General features: G+C 48.9%; 1 protein-coding gene across 2 annotated transcripts in view; it reads right to left on the bottom strand.

Annotated features, from left to right (window-relative positions):
• Nucleotides 1–268: 268 nt before the first annotated feature.
• GPAT3 (glycerol-3-phosphate acyltransferase 3) overlaps nt 269–20950 on the bottom strand; it is a 36288-nt gene continuing 15606 nt past the window's right edge. For both annotated transcript variants that reach the window (XM_029077027.2, XM_029077028.2), the window contains exons 3-12: nt 14460–14730; nt 12438–12512; nt 11463–11552; nt 10032–10125; nt 8832–8947; nt 7381–7436; nt 6725–6810; nt 4891–5019; nt 3030–3109; nt 269–1431 (exon numbers count right to left, since the gene is read on the bottom strand). In XM_029077027.2, coding sequence (XP_028932860.1) covers nt 1305–1431; nt 3030–3109; nt 4891–5019; nt 6725–6810; nt 7381–7436; nt 8832–8947; nt 10032–10125; nt 11463–11552; nt 12438–12512; nt 14460–14730 — 1124 coding nt within the window. In that variant the 3' untranslated portion in view covers nt 269–1304. The remainder of the gene's footprint in view (nt 1432–3029; nt 3110–4890; nt 5020–6724; nt 6811–7380; nt 7437–8831; nt 8948–10031; nt 10126–11462; nt 11553–12437; nt 12513–14459; nt 14731–20950) is intronic.

Genomic DNA, 20950 nt, shown 5'->3' with positions numbered 1-20950 from the left:
AATAAACAAGCTGGAATCAGATAAGTACTAGCAGGTCTGTCCTGGGAGCCCTGCCTTTTTTCTTCTGTGACGATTATCTGACTCCATTCCAAAATTCCGGGCAAAAGCCTCTGGGGTGGGGGCCAGAGGCTAAGTCTACAGGAGCAATGTCCGGTTTTCCGAAGTCCACAAAGCTCACCGCGTCCTAGGCCACACAAAGTGAAGATTCTCAGCCAAGCAAGCCCCCGGACGCCAGACAGAATGAACACAGGAGAAATAACGCACCAGGCGCACTTAGAAATATAGAATTTATTTTTGCATACAACACAGTTGAACTTCCTGTACACGGTTATCTGGAAGGGATGTATAATACTTGTGGACGGCATTGGGTATTGCATCCACACACTGCTTAGGCTGAGGAGGGAAGAAAACTTTCTGGTTTTTCTCTCTTTTTGGTGGGGGGCGGGGATAAAGCTCAGTTTGCATATTTTATTCCTTCCTGCCTCTCCTGAGAGAAGAAAGTTCTGAAATGCATGTATTCACACATCCTACTCTTTGCATATCTATACTCCTAATGAGATTACTGTTCACTCCTTCCTTTTTCTACTTCTGGCTCCAACAAGCAGCAAAAGGTGGGGTCACTGAGTCAAGTACAGAGAGAGAGAGAGAGAGAGAGAGACGTGCACATAGAAAAAGCTCCAAGCTACCTCTTCGCCCTGCTCTAGTTTCAAACACCAAGTCATTCAGGTCACCACACACTTTTCTAGAGAAATCTCAAGGAAAAACAAAAACAAAAATCTCGGTTTTGTTCACGTGCTCTGCTTGGGGATGTTGGAGGGATACAGAGAGGACCCCCCCCCCCCACCTTCTCTTCCAATCTCTCAATTTATCCCTCCTTAAGCAGTAGTGGGCTCACTTCTTTTTTCTCCGAGAAATAAGCAGGAAATTCACTGGTGGCATCACACCTGAGAACTCTACTGAGGAGCAGGGCTGTTTATGGAAGAGAGCAGGAGGGAGAACGAGAAAAAAAATAGAAGCGAAGTTTTCTAAGTCGTTGTAAACGAAGAATTCTTAATGCTTGAAGAAACTTGAATGTCATCCTTTTCCACTCTTGCTCTCCGAGGAGGGAACCTATTTTAGGCATTCAGATTCGAGGGGTGGAATCTTTCCAACTGTGAATTACATAATTTACTAGTAGTGTCCTGTTGCAAAGTCTGTTTGGGAGTTCTACCTCAGGCACATGAAGGTATAGACACTCACCTAGTAGAAAAGCCTCAAACAAGAGGAGGAAGAGCTATTTCTACTAGGGGCTAGTCCCGGGAAGCCTAAGTTTCTTCCAAAAAATCCGATTCCGCATCGATGGATCCGTTTCCGACGATCATCTTGCTGTAGTTCTTCTGTTGCTCTTCCTTGAAGGAACCTTTTACCTTGGCTCTCTTCAGACCTCCATCCCTGCAAATACACGATAAAGGGGAAAATGAGAGGCTCCAACTGGAGGAGGTTCACATCTGGGTGCCAGTATGCTTTGAGGTTTGAGATGCACATCTGTGGAAGGATGACGGGATCCTGTGGCATTGTGGATCATCTAAGGGATCGACCCAAATCCAGAATAACACAATGAACAAGAGACTTTATTGCCTCAGAGTTAATGTCCCCTGAATTCTCGAAGGGCAAACAAAAAAAAAAATTCCCATCATTTACCAGCAGGACTTAAAAAAAAAACACCCATCATTTACAAGCTATGATTTAAGTCCTGCCTCGAATCCCAGAAAGAACATGGAAGAATGCTTTGGGGAATTGGGTAGGGAATGTGTCTGTTATATTGTACTCTCCCAAGTGCTTAATACAGTGCTCTGCACACAAGTGCTCAATAGATACGACCGACTGATTTGAGAGAAGGACTCGGTCTTTTTAGGTTTACTCAGCTCCCTGGCACATCCGGATTTTGCAGAGATGTTTGTGGTGAAGGCTTGTGGGTTAGTGAGTTCAGGGATCCTTGGTCTATACCTCAGGACTTCAGAGTTGGTGAATACTGGAAAAATCCTGTGTGTTTCAGTGTAAACTCTACCAGGGCAGGGATTGAGTTTTTTGCTTCTGCCTCAAACAGAATTTCCTTACTACGGGTTTTAAAGCACTCAAGCCTACCTCACTGATCATCTACTACAGCCCAGACTGCACACTTCACTCCTCTAACCTACTCATTGTATTTCCACCTGGTCTATCTCACATCTAACCCCTGACCCACTTCCTCCCCCTCTGCCTAGGAGCTCCCTTCCTCTTTATATCTGACAGACCTCCATCCTTCCCACCTTCAAAGCCTTATTCAAATCACATCAATTACACTTCCTCTCCCCGCCTTCCTCTGTGTCACATATTCACTCTGTTCTGCAACCCTCAAGCACTTGATAGTCACCCCACCCTCAGCCACAAAGCACCTAGGTAAACATCTTTATGCAAAGCCATTTTTCCCATCTGCAATTTATTTTGATGTCAGCCTGCGGCTCTACACTGTAAGCTCCATGATGCCAACTCTGTCATCTTATACTTTCCCATGCGTTTAATACAGTGCTCTGAAAACAGTAAGCGCTTAATAAACAGGATGGAATGAATGTCTGCTGTGTGACCTTAAGCAAGTCACATTACTTCCCTGCACCTCAGTTCCCTCATCCGTAAAATGGGGATTAAAACTGTGAGCCCCATGTGGGGCAGGGACTGTGTTCAAGCCGATTATCTTTGATCTACCCCAGTGCTTAGTACCGTGTCTGGCACACAGTAAGCACCTAAACACTACAATTATTATTATTGTTATTATTATGAAGTACCCAGAACATTACTGGGCATGCAGGAGGCATGTGATAAATATAACAAATTGACTGACCTCTCTGTACCCTGAGAAATTTTAGGTTTAGTTATTGATATAGTTTTTTTCCAAAGCCCGCAATCTGGCCCGTAGTGCTGCCGGGGAGCAGGAACCTTTAAGTGACAAGTGCTGAATATGGCGGGAATCCAACCACCAGATCTCCCCGAACCCAGAAATCCGGGATCCTTACCACGGAAGTTCAGCCAGTCCTCCTTGGTTAGCGATGGCGGACTTGACTCTATTAGCAAACTGCACGGCGTCTTCACCCTCCTACAAATAAAGAGAGGAGGGCTTTCTGTTAGATTGTAAGCTCCAGATGGGCAGGGCAAGTGTCCCTTACTTATTTACTCCTGGCACCTAGTACAGTGCACCAAATGGGCGCTCGATAAATGCCATCACTACTACTAGCCAGCAATCAATCACTGAGTCTGAAAGGAGCCATCTTGAAAGACAGCCCCCATACCACATTCATTCATTCGTATTTATTAAATGAATAACTCATTCATCCCATTCGGTCTACATACATACATCCCACAGTCCATTCAGTTTACTCCCAACCAAGCTGAGCCCCAAATTCACCTCTAAGGAAGGATGGGAGGAAGAGGAGATCAACTATTACCACCAGACCAGGGTCGACTTTCAGGAACACAGTTGAGAAGCTGTGGGGTCTAGTGGAAAGTGCCTGGGAGTCAGAGGACCTGAGTTCTAGTCCGGGCTCTGCAATTTGTCTGCTTTGTGACCTTGGAAAAGTCACTTCACTTCTCTGGGTTTCGGTTTCCTTATCTTTCAACTGGGGATTCTGTTCTTCTCTCGCCATTATACCATTGTAAAAAACATTATGCAGTTATACCTTACACAATGACAGTGAGCCCCAAGGACTGCATCCTACGGGATTATCTTGTATCAGACCCCAGTGCTTGGCACATAGTAAGTGCTTTAGAGATAGCACAGTTACTATCGCTGTTAATATGGTAGACGCTTCAGAGATCAGTACAACAGCCTGTTACAGTATAAGCTCCTCAAGGGCAGGAAGGGGTCTTTGCTCCTGCTGTACTTTCCCAAGCGCTTAGTACAATCCCCAGTTCGCAGGAGATGCTTGATAAACTCCACTGGTGGAACAAGAAACCTGGATGCTAACCCTCCCTGTAACTCCAAAAGAGAATCAGCATGGCCTTGTGGAAAGAGCCTGGGCGTCAGAGGACCTGGGTTCTAATCCAGGCTCTGTCTAATGCTAGCTCTATGACCTTGGACAAGTCAGTTAACTTATCCGGGCCTCAATTAAGCGCTTAAATGCCATCATTATTATTATTATTATCATTCCTTCATCTGTAATATAAGGATTACGACTATGAGCCCCATGTGGGACAAGTACTGAGTCCAACCTGATAAGCCCAGTGCTCAGTAGAGTGCCTGGCACATAGTGAGCGCTTAAATGCCATTAAAAAAACAACAACCCAAAACTCATACAACTTCCTCTCCATATTAGCAGCATAGGGCCTGGCTCTTCTATGGAAGCTGAGCCAGTTCTTAAACAAACGACGCTATTTTTTGAGGAAGCAGTGTGGCCTAGTGGAAAGAGCCCGGGCCTGGGAGTCAGAGGACCTGGGTTCTAATCCCAGCTCCTCCGAATGTCTGCCGTGGGACCTTGGGCAAGTCACTTCATTTCTCTGGGCCGCAGTTCGCTCATCTGTAAAATAGGGATTGAGAGTGTGAGCCCCAAATGGGACAGGGACTGTGTCCGACATGATTCACTTGTACCTACCCCAGCACTTAGTACGGTGCCTAGCACATAGTGAGCGCTTAAGTATCATTACTAATATTATTACTATATTATTATTTATTAAAAGACTGAGACTTATTTTAAAAACTCAGGTTTAAACTAGGGATTAATGATCATCTACCTACCCCAGGGTTTAGTAGAGTGCCTGACACATAGTAAACGCTTAACAGATACCGGAATTATTATTAAGCTCGGCTAATACCCAGCGCCTTGGGGAGGGGAGAAGGAGACCCAAGGCCCACGGGGTCTGGAGCCGGGGGCCGAGGCCTACCTCTCTGGTCTCGGGTGGCAGGTACCACACGTCGCAGACGATGGCCCAGCTGGTCATCATTCGCAGCAGGTAGCTCACCATGTTGTATTTGCTGCTGTTGTAGAAGGCGTCGCCGAACTTTGGGTCGTACTGCAACGGGGACGCGACAGTCAGTCAATCAATCGTACTGTCTTACGCCCTTGAGTCGTCTCTGACCCATAGCGACGCCGTGGACACGTCTCTCCCAGAACGCCCCCCCCCCCCCCCCCATCTGCAACCGTTCTGGATCCAGAGAGTTTTCTTGGTGAAAATGCAGAAGCGGTTTACCATCGCCTCCTTTCACGCAGTAAACTCGAATCTCCGCCCTCGATTCTCTCCCGTGCCGCTGCTGGCCGGCACGGGGGAGTTTTGACTTGGAGCAGATTGCCTTCCCACTCGCTGGCCACCGTCCAAGCTCGGAATGGAACAGGTAGGCCTCTGCTTGACTCTCCCTCCCGTAGTCGAGGCAGGGAGAGGACTGGAAACTCTCCAGGTGTGACCTTGAGAGGGGCTCTCGTATTTACTGAGCGCTTACTGTGTGCAGAGCACTGGACTAAGCGCTTGGGAGAGTCCAGTAGAACAATAAATCGACACATTCCCTGCTCGTTATGAGCTTACACTTTAGAGTGGGAGACAGACATTAATAGAAATAAAGGACAGATATGGACCTAAGCGCTGTGGGGCTGGGAGGGGGGATGAATTAAGGGAGCAAAGCAGGATGACACCGAAGGGAGTGGGAGAAGAAGAAAGAAGGGCTTAGTCAGGGAAGGCCTAAATTGGGCCCAGACAAAGGTTATTGGGCTGGCAGGGGCAACTCGAGATGGAGAGGTGGGGCCTTAAGGCGTGGCTCAGTGGCAAGAGCTCGTGCTTGGGAGTCAGAGGATGTGAGTTCTAATCCCGGCCCTGCCACTCATCTGCTGTGTGACCCCGAGCAAGCCGCTTAACTTCTCTGTGCCTCAGTGACCTCATCTGTAAAATGGGGATTAAGACTGTGAGTCCCACGTGGGACAACCTGATTACCTTGTATCTACCCCAGTGCATAGAAAGTGCTCAGCACACAGTAAGCTTAACAAATACCATAATTATTATCATTATTATCGAGGTCCACCAGGACAGCCTTATATCGCCCTCACGCTTGGATTTGACCTCTCCCTCAGCCCCACACTTATGTCCGTACATCTCTATTAACGTCTCCCCTCTAGACTGTCAGCTCCTTGTTGGCAGTAGGCAGGGAGCTTGTCTACCAACTCTGCTGTACAGGACTCTCCCAAGCACTTAGTACGTGGTCAGTGCTCAATAAATCACTTAGTACGTGGTCAGTGCTCAATAACTACCGTGGATTGATTGATCTTTACCAGAGCTCCCCTTTATCAAAGACTCTATATAGCAGAATCTGCCCCACTTCAGGGAAGATCTCGCCAACGTTCTCAGGGGGAAAACTCTAGACTGCAAGTGTCTTGCGGGTGGGAATCACGTCTACTACATCTACTGATTTGGACTCCCCCAAGCATTTAGTTCAGTGCTCGGCACATAGCAAGCCCTCGGTATATACCATCGATCCACTGAAACGATATCCCAAGGCTGTCACGTGCCCACTGGGTGAGCCTGGGCAAGTCTCAGAGCTTCTGTAAAATGGGAGTCCTCATCTGTAAAACGGGGATTCGGTACCTGTTCGCTCTCCTACTTCGATTGTGAGCCCCTTGTGGAATTGGCATTGTGTCTGACCTGATTACCTTGTATCCAGAAGAGTGCTTGGCACATAATCAGCGCCTAACAAATACCACCCTTGGGATCAGTGGTACGGTCTCTGTCTTACCTTCATCGCAACGGGATGGATGGTTCCCCCGATCTCAAAGCTTCCCTTTTTGAACATCATGACCGACGTGTTGTTGATGCAGGTGCCTGGTGGAGAGAAATTTCAGATTCCTCCGGGCGAAGGTCCCGGCCGCCTCGGTCAGCCTTACTGTCCGGTGTTGAATTCCAGATGAGGTCAGTTAGGCTGCCGGTATGCCAATCTGGCCCGGGTTTGTTGTATTAGTTCCGCTACCGCCTTCCAAGAGGCCCTGCCATCTTTTAACGGCAATGGCAACAGGTTGACTTGCCTCCGATCTGAGCTGTTTTGGGGTCGGGTCTCCCCGAGGCCTTCCAGATCCGGGGGATACCTCTACTGGGGGCTCTTGGCTGGAACCATCGGGCAGGGGGGCGGGGGGCTGTTTGCCTCTTCGCAAGAGACTGGAAACTTTTTGAGGGAAGGGGATATTTTCCCAAGTGTTTAGTACAGTGCTCTGCATGCTCCTTGAGGACAGAGATCAGACGCGCTATCTTTCTCTCCTAAGTGCTTAATACAGTGCTCTGCACACCGCGGACAGTAAGCTCTTTCGGGGCAGGGATGGTATCCTCTATATTATATTGCACTTTCCCAGGGGCAAATTTGATGCCTTGGCACACAACGGGTGCTGAATGAAGATTTACCTTCAGGAAATATTAGGATGGGCAGTTTTTTCTTATCCGCAATGTGTTCTTTGAGCCTGTAAAGAGAGAAGAGGAGGCTTTTGAGCATGTCGTGTACAAAAACATTCCAGGTGACTCAGGGTAGAGGAACAAGCCAGCAAAAGTCCCCAGGGAAGCACTTCTATTCCTCCCCTGGTTCTGGTAACTGGGACGGCGCGTGATTTCCAGATAATTTTTAGAAAAACAATTTGTCTGTGAAACGTCTCTGCTTATAAACAACAGCATCTATGCCAGTGGGACTAAAGTCCATGCAAAAACATGGGGGCCACCTGCGTTGGGGCTTGGGAACCCCCAGAATTAGGGGGCCCAGAATGTTCTAAAAGCCGAGCAGCGTGATCTAGCGGAAGGAGCCCGGGCCTGGGAGTCAGAGGACCTGGGTTCTCATCCCGGGTCTGCAACTTGACCTTGCGTGAGTCATTTCATTTGCCTGGGCCTCAGGTTCAGTAAAATGGGGATTCAGCAACTGTCCCCCTTCCCCTTAGACCATGAGCCCCAAGCGGTACGGGGATTGGGTCTGACCTGATGGTCTTGTATCCACCCTGGCGCTTGGCGTAATGCTTGGCACAAACTAAGCGCTTAACGGACACCCCGACTATTCTTATTCTCCGGGGCTCCCTCATCATTATTCTCCTCTGGGACCCAGTCCTCTGGGGCTCCATTATCATCATTCAGTCAGTCAGTCAATCGTATTTACTGACCACGTCCTATGTGCAGAGCACTGTACTAAATGCTTGGGAGGGTACACCAGAAGAATAAACGGACACATTCCCTGCCTATAGCGAGCTAACAGTCTAGAGGTGGGGACAGAGACATTAATAGAAATAAATTACGGATATGGACAGAGGTGGTGTGGGGCTGGGATGGGGGATGAATAAAGGGAGCAAGTCAGGGCCACATAGAGAGTAGTGGGAGAAGAGGAAAGGAGGGCTTAGGGAGGGGAATAAATTGCATTTATTGAGCACTTAAAGTGAGCAGAGCACGGTACTAATCGCTTGGGAGAGGACAATATAAAAATGATTCACAGGGAGATTCCCTGCCCACAATGAGTTTACAGTCTAGAGGGGGAGAAGGACGTTAATAGAAATAAATAAAATTACAGATCTATACATAGGTACTGTAGAACCGGGAGGCGGGGGATGAATAAAGGGAGCAAGTCAGGGCGACACAGAAGGGAGTGGGAGAAGAGGAAAGGAAGGCTTAGGCGAGGAAGGCCTCTTGGAGGAGATGGGCCTTCAATGAGGCTTCAAACGGGAGGAGAGTAATCGTCCGTCAGAGGTGAGGAGGGAAGGCTTTCCGGGCCAGAGGGAGGATGTGGGCGAGAGGTCGGCGGCGAGGCAGATGAGATAATTCTTCTCCTCTGGGCCCCCATCCCCCCGACCCCGGCGTGGGCCTGGTTCCACGTCGCCCCTCACCTCTTGATGACCAGGTGGCGATCTTTCATCTCCGAGCGCTCGAACCACACGTGGGGACAGGCCTTGACCATGGCACGCTGGATCAGCCCCATCAGCCCGCCGTGCACCTGGCCCACCTGCAGACCGCGGGGTTGCCAGAGGGTGAGAAGCCCAGCTCTGAGAACCCCATCCCCTCCCCGCCCCTCCTACCCTCACCGGGCAGTCCCCCAAAAAACACCCGCCCAGTGCCCCCGCCCCCTCTTAAACAGGAGAAGGGCTGGATGTTCCCAGCAGCCCGGGAAAGCTGGCCGAGAAACAGCGTAGCCTAGTGGAAAGAGCAAGGGCCTGGGAGTCAGATGACCGGATTCTACTCCCAGCTCTGCCAAATGCTTGCCGTGTGACCTTGGGTAAGTCACCGGGCTTGGGAGTCAGAGATCATGGGTTCAAATCCCAGATCTGCCACTTGTCAGCTGTGTGACTGTGGGCAAGTCACTTCACTTCTCTGTGCCTCAGTCACCTCATCTGTAAAATGGGGATGAAGACTGGGAGCCTCACGTGGGACAACCTGATTACCCTGTATCTCCCCCAGCGCTTAGAAAGTGCTCTGCACATACAAGGGGATCAGGTTGTCCCACGCGGGGCTCCCAGTCTTAATCCCCATTTTATTCATTCATTCAGTAGTATTTATTGAGCGCTTACTATGTGCAGAGCACTGTACTAAGCGCTTGGAATGAACAAGTCGGCAACGATAGAGACAGTCCCTGCCGTTCGACGGGCTTACGGTCTAATCGGGGGAGACAGACAAGAACAATGGCAATAAATAGAGTCGAGGGGAAGAACATCTCGTAGAAACAACGGCAACTAAATAGAATCGAGGCGATGTACATTTCATTAACAAAATAAATAGGGTAATGTAAATATATACAGTTGAGCAGACGAGTACAGTGCTGAGGGAAGGGAGAGGGGGAGGAGCAGAGGGAAATGGGGGGCAGATGAGGTAATTAAGGCACAGAGAAGTTAAGTGACTGGCCCAAAGTCACACAGCTGACAGGTGGCAGAGCCAGGATTTGAACCCATGACCTCTGACTCCCAAGCCCGGGCTCCTTCCACTGCGCCACGCTGCTTAGGCTTTGAGCAGAGACGGGCGCACGTCGCCCCGAGGAGGCATCCGGGGGTCGGGACCCCGGCGTCCCCCATTCCCTGGAGTTGAGCGGCCCTTACCATGGCGTAGCACCTGTCCGTCGTCAGAATGAGGACGTCGATCGGGGACGTGTGATTGGCCACACAGATGCCTCCATTCTGCGGTCGGTACTGCCTGCAAGGACAAACCACGGTCGAAACAGTATAACAGACACATTCCCTGCCCACATTGAGTTTACAGTCAAGAGGACTACCACCAGCCCGGTGGTAGTTTGCAAGGAAAAAGAGACAATAGTCACAATTGACTTGACTGTGGTAATAAGGCCCCATGCCCGCTCTCCCTTCCTTTTCAATAGTATTTGTTAATAATAATAATAATGTTGGTATTTGTTAAGCGCTTACTATGTGCACAGCACCGTTCTAAGCGCTGGGGGAGATAAAGGGTGATCGGGTTGTCCCACGTGGGGCTCACAGTCTTAATCCCGATTTTACAGATGAGGTGACTGAGGCACAGAGAAGTTAAGTGACTTGCCCACAGTCACAGAGCTGACAAGTGGCGGAGCCGGCATTCGAACCCATGACCTCTGACTCCCAAGCCCGGGCTCTTAAGTGCTTACTACGTGCCAGGCACCTGCTAAGTGCTGGGGTAGATAGATTTATGAGGTTGGACTCAGTCCACCTCCCATATCAGGCTCACAATCTTAATCCCTATTTTACATAAGAGGTCACTGAGGCCCAGAAAAGTTAAGTGACTGGCCCAAGGTCACGCAGCAAGTAAGTGGCAGGGCCGGGATTCCAACTCAAGTCCTTCTGACTCCCAGGCCCGTGCTCTATCCATTGGACTACACTGCTTCTGCCCCTTTCTTTAACAACTCTCCCACCGTTGTATGGGGAGACCCTTAAGATGAGTTGCCTGTCGCTGTGGCCTAGTGGAAAGATCTAAGGACAGAGTCAGGAGGCCTGGGTTCTAATCCCGCTTCTGCCACTACCCTTCTGCGGGACCAGAGGCAACTCACTTAACTGTGCCGCGGTTTTCTCATCGGTGGAATGGGAGCAAGGTACCTGTTTTTACTATCAGTCAACTCCACACTGGGTAAGAAGTAGAAAAAGGATCACCCACCCGTCCTCTAGAAAGTGAGCTATCAACTCTGTTATATTGCACTCCCCCAAGCACTTAGTACAGTTCTCTGCACATAGTAAGCACTCGATTAATACAATTGATTAACTGATCCACAATAATAATGATAATATTTACCGTGGTATCCGTTAAGCATTTACTACGGGCCGACCGCTGGGGTAGATACAAGATACCGTCCCTGCCTCACATGGGGCAAAGTCTAGGTAGGAGGGGAGAACAGAAATTGAATGCCCATTTTTCAGATGAGGAAATCGAGGCCCATTTTTCAGATGAGGAAATCGAGGCCCAGAGATGCTAAGTGGCTTACTCGAGGTCACACAGGAGGCAAGTGGCGGAGCAGGGATTAGAACCCAGGGACCCGGCCCGGCACTCACTTGTTGTGGTAGCGAATCGTGCCAGATAGAGCTCGGACACAGATCCGGCAGCAGGTCAGGTGGACCAGTTCACTGAGCCAGCTTTTGACCCTGCAGGGGACGGGAGACAGTGGATCGTGAGACCGGCGTACAACCGGTCAACGTGCGGCAGGACGCAGAGCTTGGACGGGGCTCCTCTGTAGCAGGAAGTTGCAGGCGGTACTGAAGAATAAAGAAATGCCCCGCCTCCGCCCACTTCCCCCCCACAAAATATCCAGAAACGTGTCCAGAACTAAATGCCAGCTGACAAAGCGAGATGGCAGTTAATACCCACACTTGGTCGGACCTGTGTGTTCTGGAAAATTTCCACGAGAGGATTGGCAGGAAACTGCTGAGCCTAAAAACACCGTATTTATTGACGTAATTAACCCACTCTTTTGCCACCCCAAAACAGATCGGGGCTAATACGTGGGGTCATAGAAGAATTAAGACTAGGAAACAGGGGAGCAGGATAAAAAGAGGAGGAGGAGGAAAAAAAAAGGAAAGGAAAGGAGGGGAGAAGGAAGAAAAAGCAAAAAGGGCCCACCATCCCTCCCTTCTCCTCTACCTACCATGGAAGTCTCAGTATAGAAACTCCCTCCCCGGTGGTATCCCGCTTCTATGGCATTAACCCATTTCCTCTCCATGAAGCATGCCATTCTCACTGCTTTCAAAAATAATCTTTTCTTTCTCCTTCAATAATCGTAGGGGGCTGGGAGGGGGATTCACGTGGAGGTCACAATGAAGCGAGTCAGTGGTATAACCGGGTTCTCTTCCTGCTCAGGTTTGCCGAACGCGTTTTCCCTTACTGCTTAGCGGTCTCGGTTGGAAATCTCTCAACTGAGCAGGTTGCAGGGGTAACAAGGGAGGGGCATCTTGCTGGAATGAAGCTGTGAGTCGCTCCAGAAATACCCAGGGCAATGTCTGGAGGGGCAGAGGGAGGTGGAGAGGCTTTACCTGCTGTCTGGCAGTTGGCCTACCAAGGTTGTTCCAACAACCAGCAAGCTGATCCCAATGAAGGCCAAGGTAACTCTGGAAAAGAGGTGTAGAAACAAGCAATTTATTATTCCGGATGTGCTCAACACTACCCCACCCCCTGCCAACACCAGCGGGGCTGAAATGGACTCTGTCTACCCTGCTTAACCTGTAGCTACCCCAGCACTTAGTTCTGTGCCTGTCACATAGTAAGGGCTTAAATACCACAAAAAACATGACGATATTAATCACTGTATTTGTTAAGTGCTTACTGTGTGTCAGACATGTTCTAAGCGCTGGGGTAGGTACAAGTTCATCAAGGTCGGACAAAGTCCCTGTCCCACATAGGGCTCACAATCTAAGTAAGACAGATAACAGGCACTTTATAGATGAGGAAACTGAAGCTAAGAGAATTTAAGTGACTTGGCCGAGGTCACAAAGCGGGCAAGTGGCAACGGCAGGATTAGAACCCAGGTCCTCTGACTCCCAGGCCCATGCTCTAGGCTGTGCTGCTCCATGAGAGCACTGTTCTACCACAGTTCTCTGGATTTGCAATGCTTCCTTCCCCCGAACGCTCTCCTTCCATGGAACTAATTAAAATCATTTTCTGGGGATATACTGAGATCAGGAAACGACCTCAGAGGTTCCTGGACCATTTCCCTACAAGACTCTCAAAACCTGTGGCCAGAGGCCACGGAAGAGGGGCCCGATGTGCTTTCAATCAATCGATCAATAGTATTTATTGAGCACTTAATGGGCGCAGAGCACTGTACTAAGCGCTTGGGAGAGTACAATACAACAGAGTCGGAAGACCCATTTCCCGCCCTCAACGAGCTCACAATCTAAAGGGGGAGACAGACATGAAGAGAAATAAATGAAGGACAGAGCTGGACATATGTACTGTGGGGCTGAGGGGAGGGGAGTGAATAAAGGGAGCAAGCTGGGGTGACGTAGAAGGGAGAAGGAGAAGAGGAAATGAGGGCTTAGTCAGGGAAGCCCTCTTGGAGGGGATGTGCCTTCAATAACGCTTTGAAGTCGGGGAGAAGAGATGTATGTCGGATATGACGAGGGAAGGAGCTCCAGGCCAGAGGCAGGACATGGGCTAGGTTGCCCATCCACCTCAGCATCAAACAGAAACCCCTCTCCACGTAGGGAAGGAATCAACTTCTGTATCGGAAGTTATGTAATTTATTTCTATTAATATCTGTCTCCCCCTCTAGACCGTAAGTTCGAGGTGGGCAGGGAATGTGTCTCTTTTAGTGTTCGACTGTACCCTCCCAAGCACTTAGTACAGTGCTCTGCACACAATAAGCGCTCAATAAATACGATCGACTGATTTACCATTGGCTTTAACGCACTCAATCTCCTTGCCCCCTCCTACTTCACTTCTCTACTCTCCTACTACAACCCAACCCGCACACTGTGCTTCTCTGCTGCTCACCTGGTCGCTCTTCTTCAATCTCGTCTATCTCGCCGCAACTTCTCACCCACGTCCTGCCTCTTGCCTGGAACGCCCTCCCTCTTCATATCCGACACACAACGACTCTCCCGCCTTCAAAGTCCTACTGAAGGCCCATCTCCTCCAAGAGGCCTTTCCCGACTAAGCCCTCCTTTCCTCTTCCACTTGCTTCTGCGTCACCCTGATTTGCTCCCTTTATTCATCCCTTCTCCCAGAGTCACAGCATATATATATATATATACATAATACATATAAAGTATAGATCTATAATTTTATTTATTCACGTTAATGTCTGTCTTCCCCTCTAGACTGTAAGCTGGTTGTGGGCAGGGAATTCATTCGTTCATTCAATCGTATCTATTGAGCGCTTACTGTGGGGGAATGTGTCTGTTATATTGTTGCTTTGTCCTCTCCCGAGAGCTCAGTACAGTGCCCTGCACACAGTAAGCGCTCAACCAATACGGTTGACTGACCGACAGAGTCGGGGCCAGACAGGCAAGACGGAGGTACAGAGGGCAGGTTGACCGAAAAACGGAAGCGCTCACCGGAGAGGCAGCAGGAAACAGTAGCGAACCACGACCCCCAAGACCCAGACGGCCGTCAGGCGGAGGCTGATGTACTGGAAGTTGACGTTGGTCCGGGTCAGGAGGTTCCAAGAGACCAGCTCTTCGGAGGAGAACCGCTGGGTCACCTCGTCCTCCACGATGGCTTCGAATCCCTTCTTGGAGAAATAGAAGACGTCCGACAGCTCAAAGTCCCCCCGCCTCGGCCCTTCGGTGTCCTTCTCCATGGGCGACTCATCTCTCTGGATGATACCTGGATGGGAGACGTCGGGGATTGAGGACATTTTCGAGACTGGCTTATGCACCACCCCCATCTTGCCGTTCTTTCAATATCCCCCTCCCCTCCTGGATCGAAAACAGTCAATCGATGGTATTTCTTGAGCGCTTTTTGGGTGCACGCTCTAAATGCTGGGAAGAAAGCAGGGATCATGTCTACTAACTCTATTGTACTCTCCCAACCAGTTACTACAGTGCTCTGTGCATGGGAAGCACTTAATAATAATAATAATTGTGGTATTTTATTCATTTATTCAGTCGTACTTATTGAGCACTTACTGTGTGCAGAGCACTGTACTAAGCGCTTGGGAGAGTACAATATAACAATTTGTTAAACGCTTACTATGTGCCAAGCACTGTTCTAAGCACTGGGATAGATACAAGGTAAGCAGGTCGGACACAGTCCCTGTCCCAGATAGGTCTCACAGTCTTAACCCCCATTTTACAGATGAGGTAAATGAGGCACAGAGAAATAAATTGACTTGCCCAAGACCATACAGCAGACATGCGGCGGAGCTGAGATGAGAATCCACGTCCTCTGACTCCCAGGCCCGTGTTCTTTCCACTAAACCCACGCTGTTTCTCGTTCTACTATAAATTCTACAGACCGGTTGAAGAGCTCGGCACAGCGCTCTGCACACTGTAAGCACTCAATATATACAACTGATTGACAGACTGATCCCTCAGAAGACCAAAGCAAAAGCACGTTTCCGAAGGAAAATCCTCTCCCCTGCTTAACAGATACGGTTGACCTTCCTAGATAATTTGTACTTTACTCTCCCAAGTGCTTGCTACAGTGCTCTGCAACTGGAAACGCTCAACAAATGACACTGATTGATAGACAGTAACAGTATTTGTTGTGTTCATTCTAAATGAAATGCACTGAATCAATCAACAGTATTTATTGAGTACTTACTTCGTGCAGAGGACTATACCCAGAATCTGGGAGAGTACAATATAGTTAATGGACACTAAAATAATTAATCAATGATATGTGAACATTACTCTACGTAGAACACTAAGTATTGTGCTATTACTTAATTATTGTACTATTACTTAGTACTACTGTACTAAGCCCCCGGGAGAGTACAATACAGCAGAATTAAAAGACGCATCCCCTTCACACAACAACCTTACAGTCTAGAGGGGGAGACAGACACTAATATGAATAGGAAATTTATAATACATAATTTCAAGATATGTGCATAACTTCTGTGGGACTAGGGGTACAGATGAGGGGGGAAAAATAGAGTACGTAGATCTGAACACAAGGGCCAGGTGCTTGGAGAAGGGACAAAATCAGGATATTTATTAAGGGCTTATTATGCGCCATGCACTGTTTTAAGGACGGGACTTAAGACACAAAAAAACAAGCGCTTCAGCTTCTAGCCTTCGTATTTCCTGACAATAAACTCTTGTTTGACCCTCCCTCCACAGGCCCATTTGTTTCCACCATTCAAATATGAGCAGGCTAGGGTTTGTAACCCTTTCACATCTCTCGCCTCAGTTAAAGTAAAAGATTCCTGTGGACTGGGAAGCAATCCATGGAATTTATTGAGCGTTTTCTGTGTGCAGAGCACTTGCTAAGCGCTTGGGAGAGTAAGATCCAAAAGGCGGTAGACCCGATCCCTGTCCACAAGGAGCCTATGGTCTAAAGGGAACGCATCGTTCGCTTGTTCTGTATCAATCAATCATATTTATTGAGGGCTTACTGTGTGAAGAGCACTGTACTAAGCGCTTGGGAGGGGACAGAATAACCATAAGTAGACACTTTCCCTGCCCACAGTGAAGTTATAGTCTAGAGGGGGAGACAGACATGAAGAGGAATAAATGAATGACAGATATGGACATAAGTGCTTTGGGGCCAGGAGGGGGGATGAATCAAGGGAGCAAGTCAGATGATGCAGAAGAGAGTGGAAAAAGAGGAAATTGGGGCTGTGAGGGAAGGCCTCTTGGAGGAGACGTGCCTTTATTAAATCTTTGAAGGAGGGGAGAGTAACTGTCAGATATTCATTCAACAGTATTTATTGAGCGCTTACTGTGTGCAGAGGACTGTAGTGAGCGCTTGGAAACTACAGTTCAGAAATAGAGAGACAATCCCTGCTCACAAGAGGCTTACAGTCTAGAAATGGGGGGACAGACAAAAAAAACAAGAAAACAGGCATCAATAGCATCAATATAAATATGAAGACGCAGGGTGTTCCATGGCAGAAGCACAATGTGGGCAAGAGGTCAGCGGCGAGATTGAGGTACACAGACAGAAGCTTAGTACAGTGATTTGCACTCAGAGGGCATTCAATAAATACCGCCATCCCTACTATAACCGGGGTGACTCAGGGAACCCCTCTGGTCATGACAGTCTTTTTTTTTAATGTAATTATTCTTAAGAAAACAATTGAAGACTTCCTAAGAGCTGAAGTCACAGCTGCCACTGCGATCAAAGGTACGGCTCTGAGAATCAGTTAATCACTGGCATTTTTTTGGAACGCTGGCTGTGGTCACGGCCCCGTACTGAGCGCTTGGGAGGGTACGATACAGTCAGGAGACACTGGAAGGGAATAGTATGAATCAGTAGACATGGATCCCTCCCGTCGAGGAGCTTTCAGTCTGTTGGTGGCAGTGGGGCGGAAATTTCAGGCATTAAAATGAATTACACACCCAATACTAATCCCTTTCTGACTTCCGGGGTTCATGAACCACTTCCCTGAAATTCTCGAGGCCTTCCTGCCTCTCTTTTTTTTTTAATGGCATTTATTAAGTATTTATTTTGTGCCATAGCGCTGGGATAGATGCAGGCTAATCAGGTTGGACACAAGTCCCTGTCCCACACAGAATTTACAATCTTAACCCCCATTTTACCGAAGAGGGAACTGAGGTGCAGAGAAGCTGAATGGCGTGCCAAAGGTCAGCCATCTGATAAGTGGTAGAACCGGCATTGGAACCCAGGTCCTTCTGACTCCCAGGCCCGTGTTCTCTCGACTAGGCCACGCTGTTTCCCCAAAGACAAGCTGCTTCTCTAATTCTGCCATCACTGTATCCTAGCCAAAGCATGCACTCTCACAAAACTGAGTACAAATGTTTAAGAGGGCTGAAGGTACTCAGAGACAATACCCAGGAGGACACCCCAACCTGCTTCATGTTCTCGGCGGGAAAAAGAGTAGGTTGGAGGGGGCAGAGAAGAAAAGCATCCATCTGAATTACGGAAATTTCCCTGGAAAGGCCAGGCTTCGTAGAGGTCTATCTATCCTCTTGCCTTCTGACCTCATTCTCCTGGATCCGTTTCTAGAGTCCTTTATTCCTTAACCACGCCGTCAGAGAGAAGGCCGGGGCCTGAATCCTTCACCATCGTGTTTCCCAAAAAGGCAAAGCCTCAAATCGGCCGCCAGTATTGCCTCACAAGCGGAGTGCTAGAGGACGAACATTTCTCCCCATTTCACAAGAGGCAGGGACACGAAGTCCAGCCTATCGCATTTGAACCTTGCCCTTTGGGTGAAGAGGAGCCTGAAAAGTTGGCCGAGGCAGACTGAAAATGCAAACTGCGATGGCAAACTCCCAATCCGATATAAACGAGGGGTTGCTTAACCCACTCTGTACCCTGACTTCGACATCACTGGGAACTCAGTCAAACAGGAAACCTCTTTACACAAACTAACGGGATCCCTAGACAGAAAAGAGAAGTAGCGTGGCGTAACGGATAGAGCCCGGGCCTGGGAGTCAGAAGGACCTGGGCTCAAATCCCGGATCTTCCACTTGTCCTCTGTGTGACCTTGTGCAAGTCACTTCACTTCTCTGGGTCTCAGGTACCTCAGCTGGAAAATGGGGATTAAGAGCGTGAGCCCCATGTGGCACACAGGGACCCACCTGATTAACTTCTGTCTACCCCAGCGCTTAAGAACAGTGCTTGGCACAAAGTAAGCACTTAACAAGTACCATAATTATTAATTACTATTAAAATAGCCACAGGTTCAAGAGCTGTTTGGATAGTTGCTCCCTTGATTCATTTCCCTCTCTCGGGCCCACAGCACTTATGTCCGGAACTGTAGTTTGTTTATTCCTATTAATGTCCGTTTCCCCCTTTAGACTGTAAGCTCGTTGTGGGCAGGGAATGTGTCTGTTATACTCTCCCGGGCGCTTACTACAGCGCTCTGCACACAGTAAGCGCTCAGTAGATATGATTGACTGACTACCTAAGTGCAGGGTTGGGAAATACATGGGTTACCTAACGGAAGAGCTGGAGATGGGAGGGGGAGACACAGGATGAGGAAGCAGAATAAAGTAGCGTGACTGCGCGGAAAAAGCACGGGCCTAAGAGTCTGAAGACCTGGGTCCTACTCTCGGCTCTGCCCCTTGCCATCTTTGTGACCTTGGGCGAGTCACTTCACTTTGCTCTGCCTTAGTTCCCCCATCTGTAAAATGGGGATGAAGATTGTGAACCCCATGTGGGACAGGGGCTGTGGCCAAACTGATTACCTTGTATCTACCTTAGCACTTAGAACAGTGTCTGGCACTTAAACACCATAAAAAAAACCCCTCACCCAGTTCCTCTAAAACCCTCGAGTTCCTTATGCAAGGCTCACTCAGTCAATGGTATTTATTGAGCCCTTACTATGTACAGAGCACTGTACTAAGCTCTCCGAGGAGCAAAATACAAAAGAATTAGCAGACGTATTCCTTGTGCATACCAAGCTTACAAGACAGGCATTAAAATTATTAGAAATGACTAATATATAATTGAAAGATCTGTACGTAAGTGCTGAGGGCCTGGAGTGGGGCAAATATCAAATGTCCAGAGGTCACCGGTCTGGGTCGGAGGTATAAATCAGAAACGGAGACATGAGGGAGGTGCTGACGTGGGCATTTTCTCGGCTTGCACCTAAAAGCGGCTCGGCTATGGTACCCTAATGGGCAGCGACTGTTGTTAAGCAACTCTGCTCGGCCATCACCCTTTGCAACACTGGCCAGCTCCCCAGTAGGATACGGTGAAAGGGTCAACCAGCGGGCTTGTCTTCCTCAATAGAGAGAATAAAAATCCCCTCCCATATAGCAGAACCCCATTTGCGGACGAGTCCTAATAACAATAATTGTGGTATTTGTTAAGCGCTTACTATGTGCCAGGCACTGTTCTAGGCGCTGGGGTGGATACAAGCTAAGGACACAGTCCTTGTCCTACATAGGTCTGACATTCTTAATCCCCATCTTACAGATGAGAGAACTGAGGCACAGAGAAGTGAAGAGACTTGCCCAAGGTCCCATGGCAGACCAGTGTGGAGCCGGGATCAGAACCCAGGTCCTTCTGACTCCCGGGCCTGGGCTCCAGCCTCTAGGCCGAGTGCATCTTGGTTAGCGGGAGCCAATCAACGCTATTTTATGAGCACCAGAATGTGAGCTCCTTGTGGGCAGGGATTGCCACTGTTTATTTTCGTGTTATACTTTCCCAAGCGCCTAGTACAGTGCGCTGCACACAGTAAGTGCTCAATAAATACGACTGAATGAATAATAATAATAATGTTCGTATTTGTTAAGCGCTTACTATGTGTAGAGCACCGTTCTAAGCGCTGGGGTAGATACAGGGTGATCAGGTTGTCCCCCGTGGGGCTCACAGTTTTTTAATCCCCATTTTACAGCTGAGGTAACTGAGGCACAGAGAAGTGAAGTGACTTGCCCACAGTCACACAACTGACAAGTGGCAGAGGCTGGATTCCAACCCATGACCTCTGACTCCCAAGCCCATGCTCTTTCCACTGAGCCACGCTGCTTCTCTATGAATGACAAGCATGGCCCTTCCCCCTAAGTGGAATGGGCACGTTGGAGGTGGAGAGCGAGTAGAAGAAGCGTCTCAGACCATGCCATGATGTGTGAGACCTCATGAGGAACAAAGCAATTTATATTCCCCAGTTTCCTTTCCCTCCAGGCTGGAAGCTCTTTAGGGGTAGGGAACGTGTCTGCCGATTCTGTTGAACTGTACTCTCCCAAGCGCTCAGAACAGTGCTTGGCAACTGGTAAGCGCCCAATAAATACCACCGATCGATTAATTGATGGCCACAGTTCCAATCCTTGCATAAGAGCAAGGAAGGACCAAAGATCACCCCCCTCACCGAACCAACTGGCTCCTTCTCAGAGGCAGCTGGTGGAAAGACCAAGGGCCCGGCAGACGGGAGATCTGGGTTCTAGTCTCGTCTCTGCCGTTGGGACTGCTG

This window comes from Ornithorhynchus anatinus, chromosome 12, assembly GCF_004115215.2.
Source record: "Ornithorhynchus anatinus isolate Pmale09 chromosome 12, mOrnAna1.pri.v4, whole genome shotgun sequence".
Taxonomy (NCBI): domain Eukaryota; kingdom Metazoa; phylum Chordata; class Mammalia; order Monotremata; family Ornithorhynchidae; genus Ornithorhynchus; species Ornithorhynchus anatinus.
The sequence above is the reverse complement of the archived record's forward strand: the minus strand, read 5'-3'. Positions and strand labels throughout refer to the sequence as shown.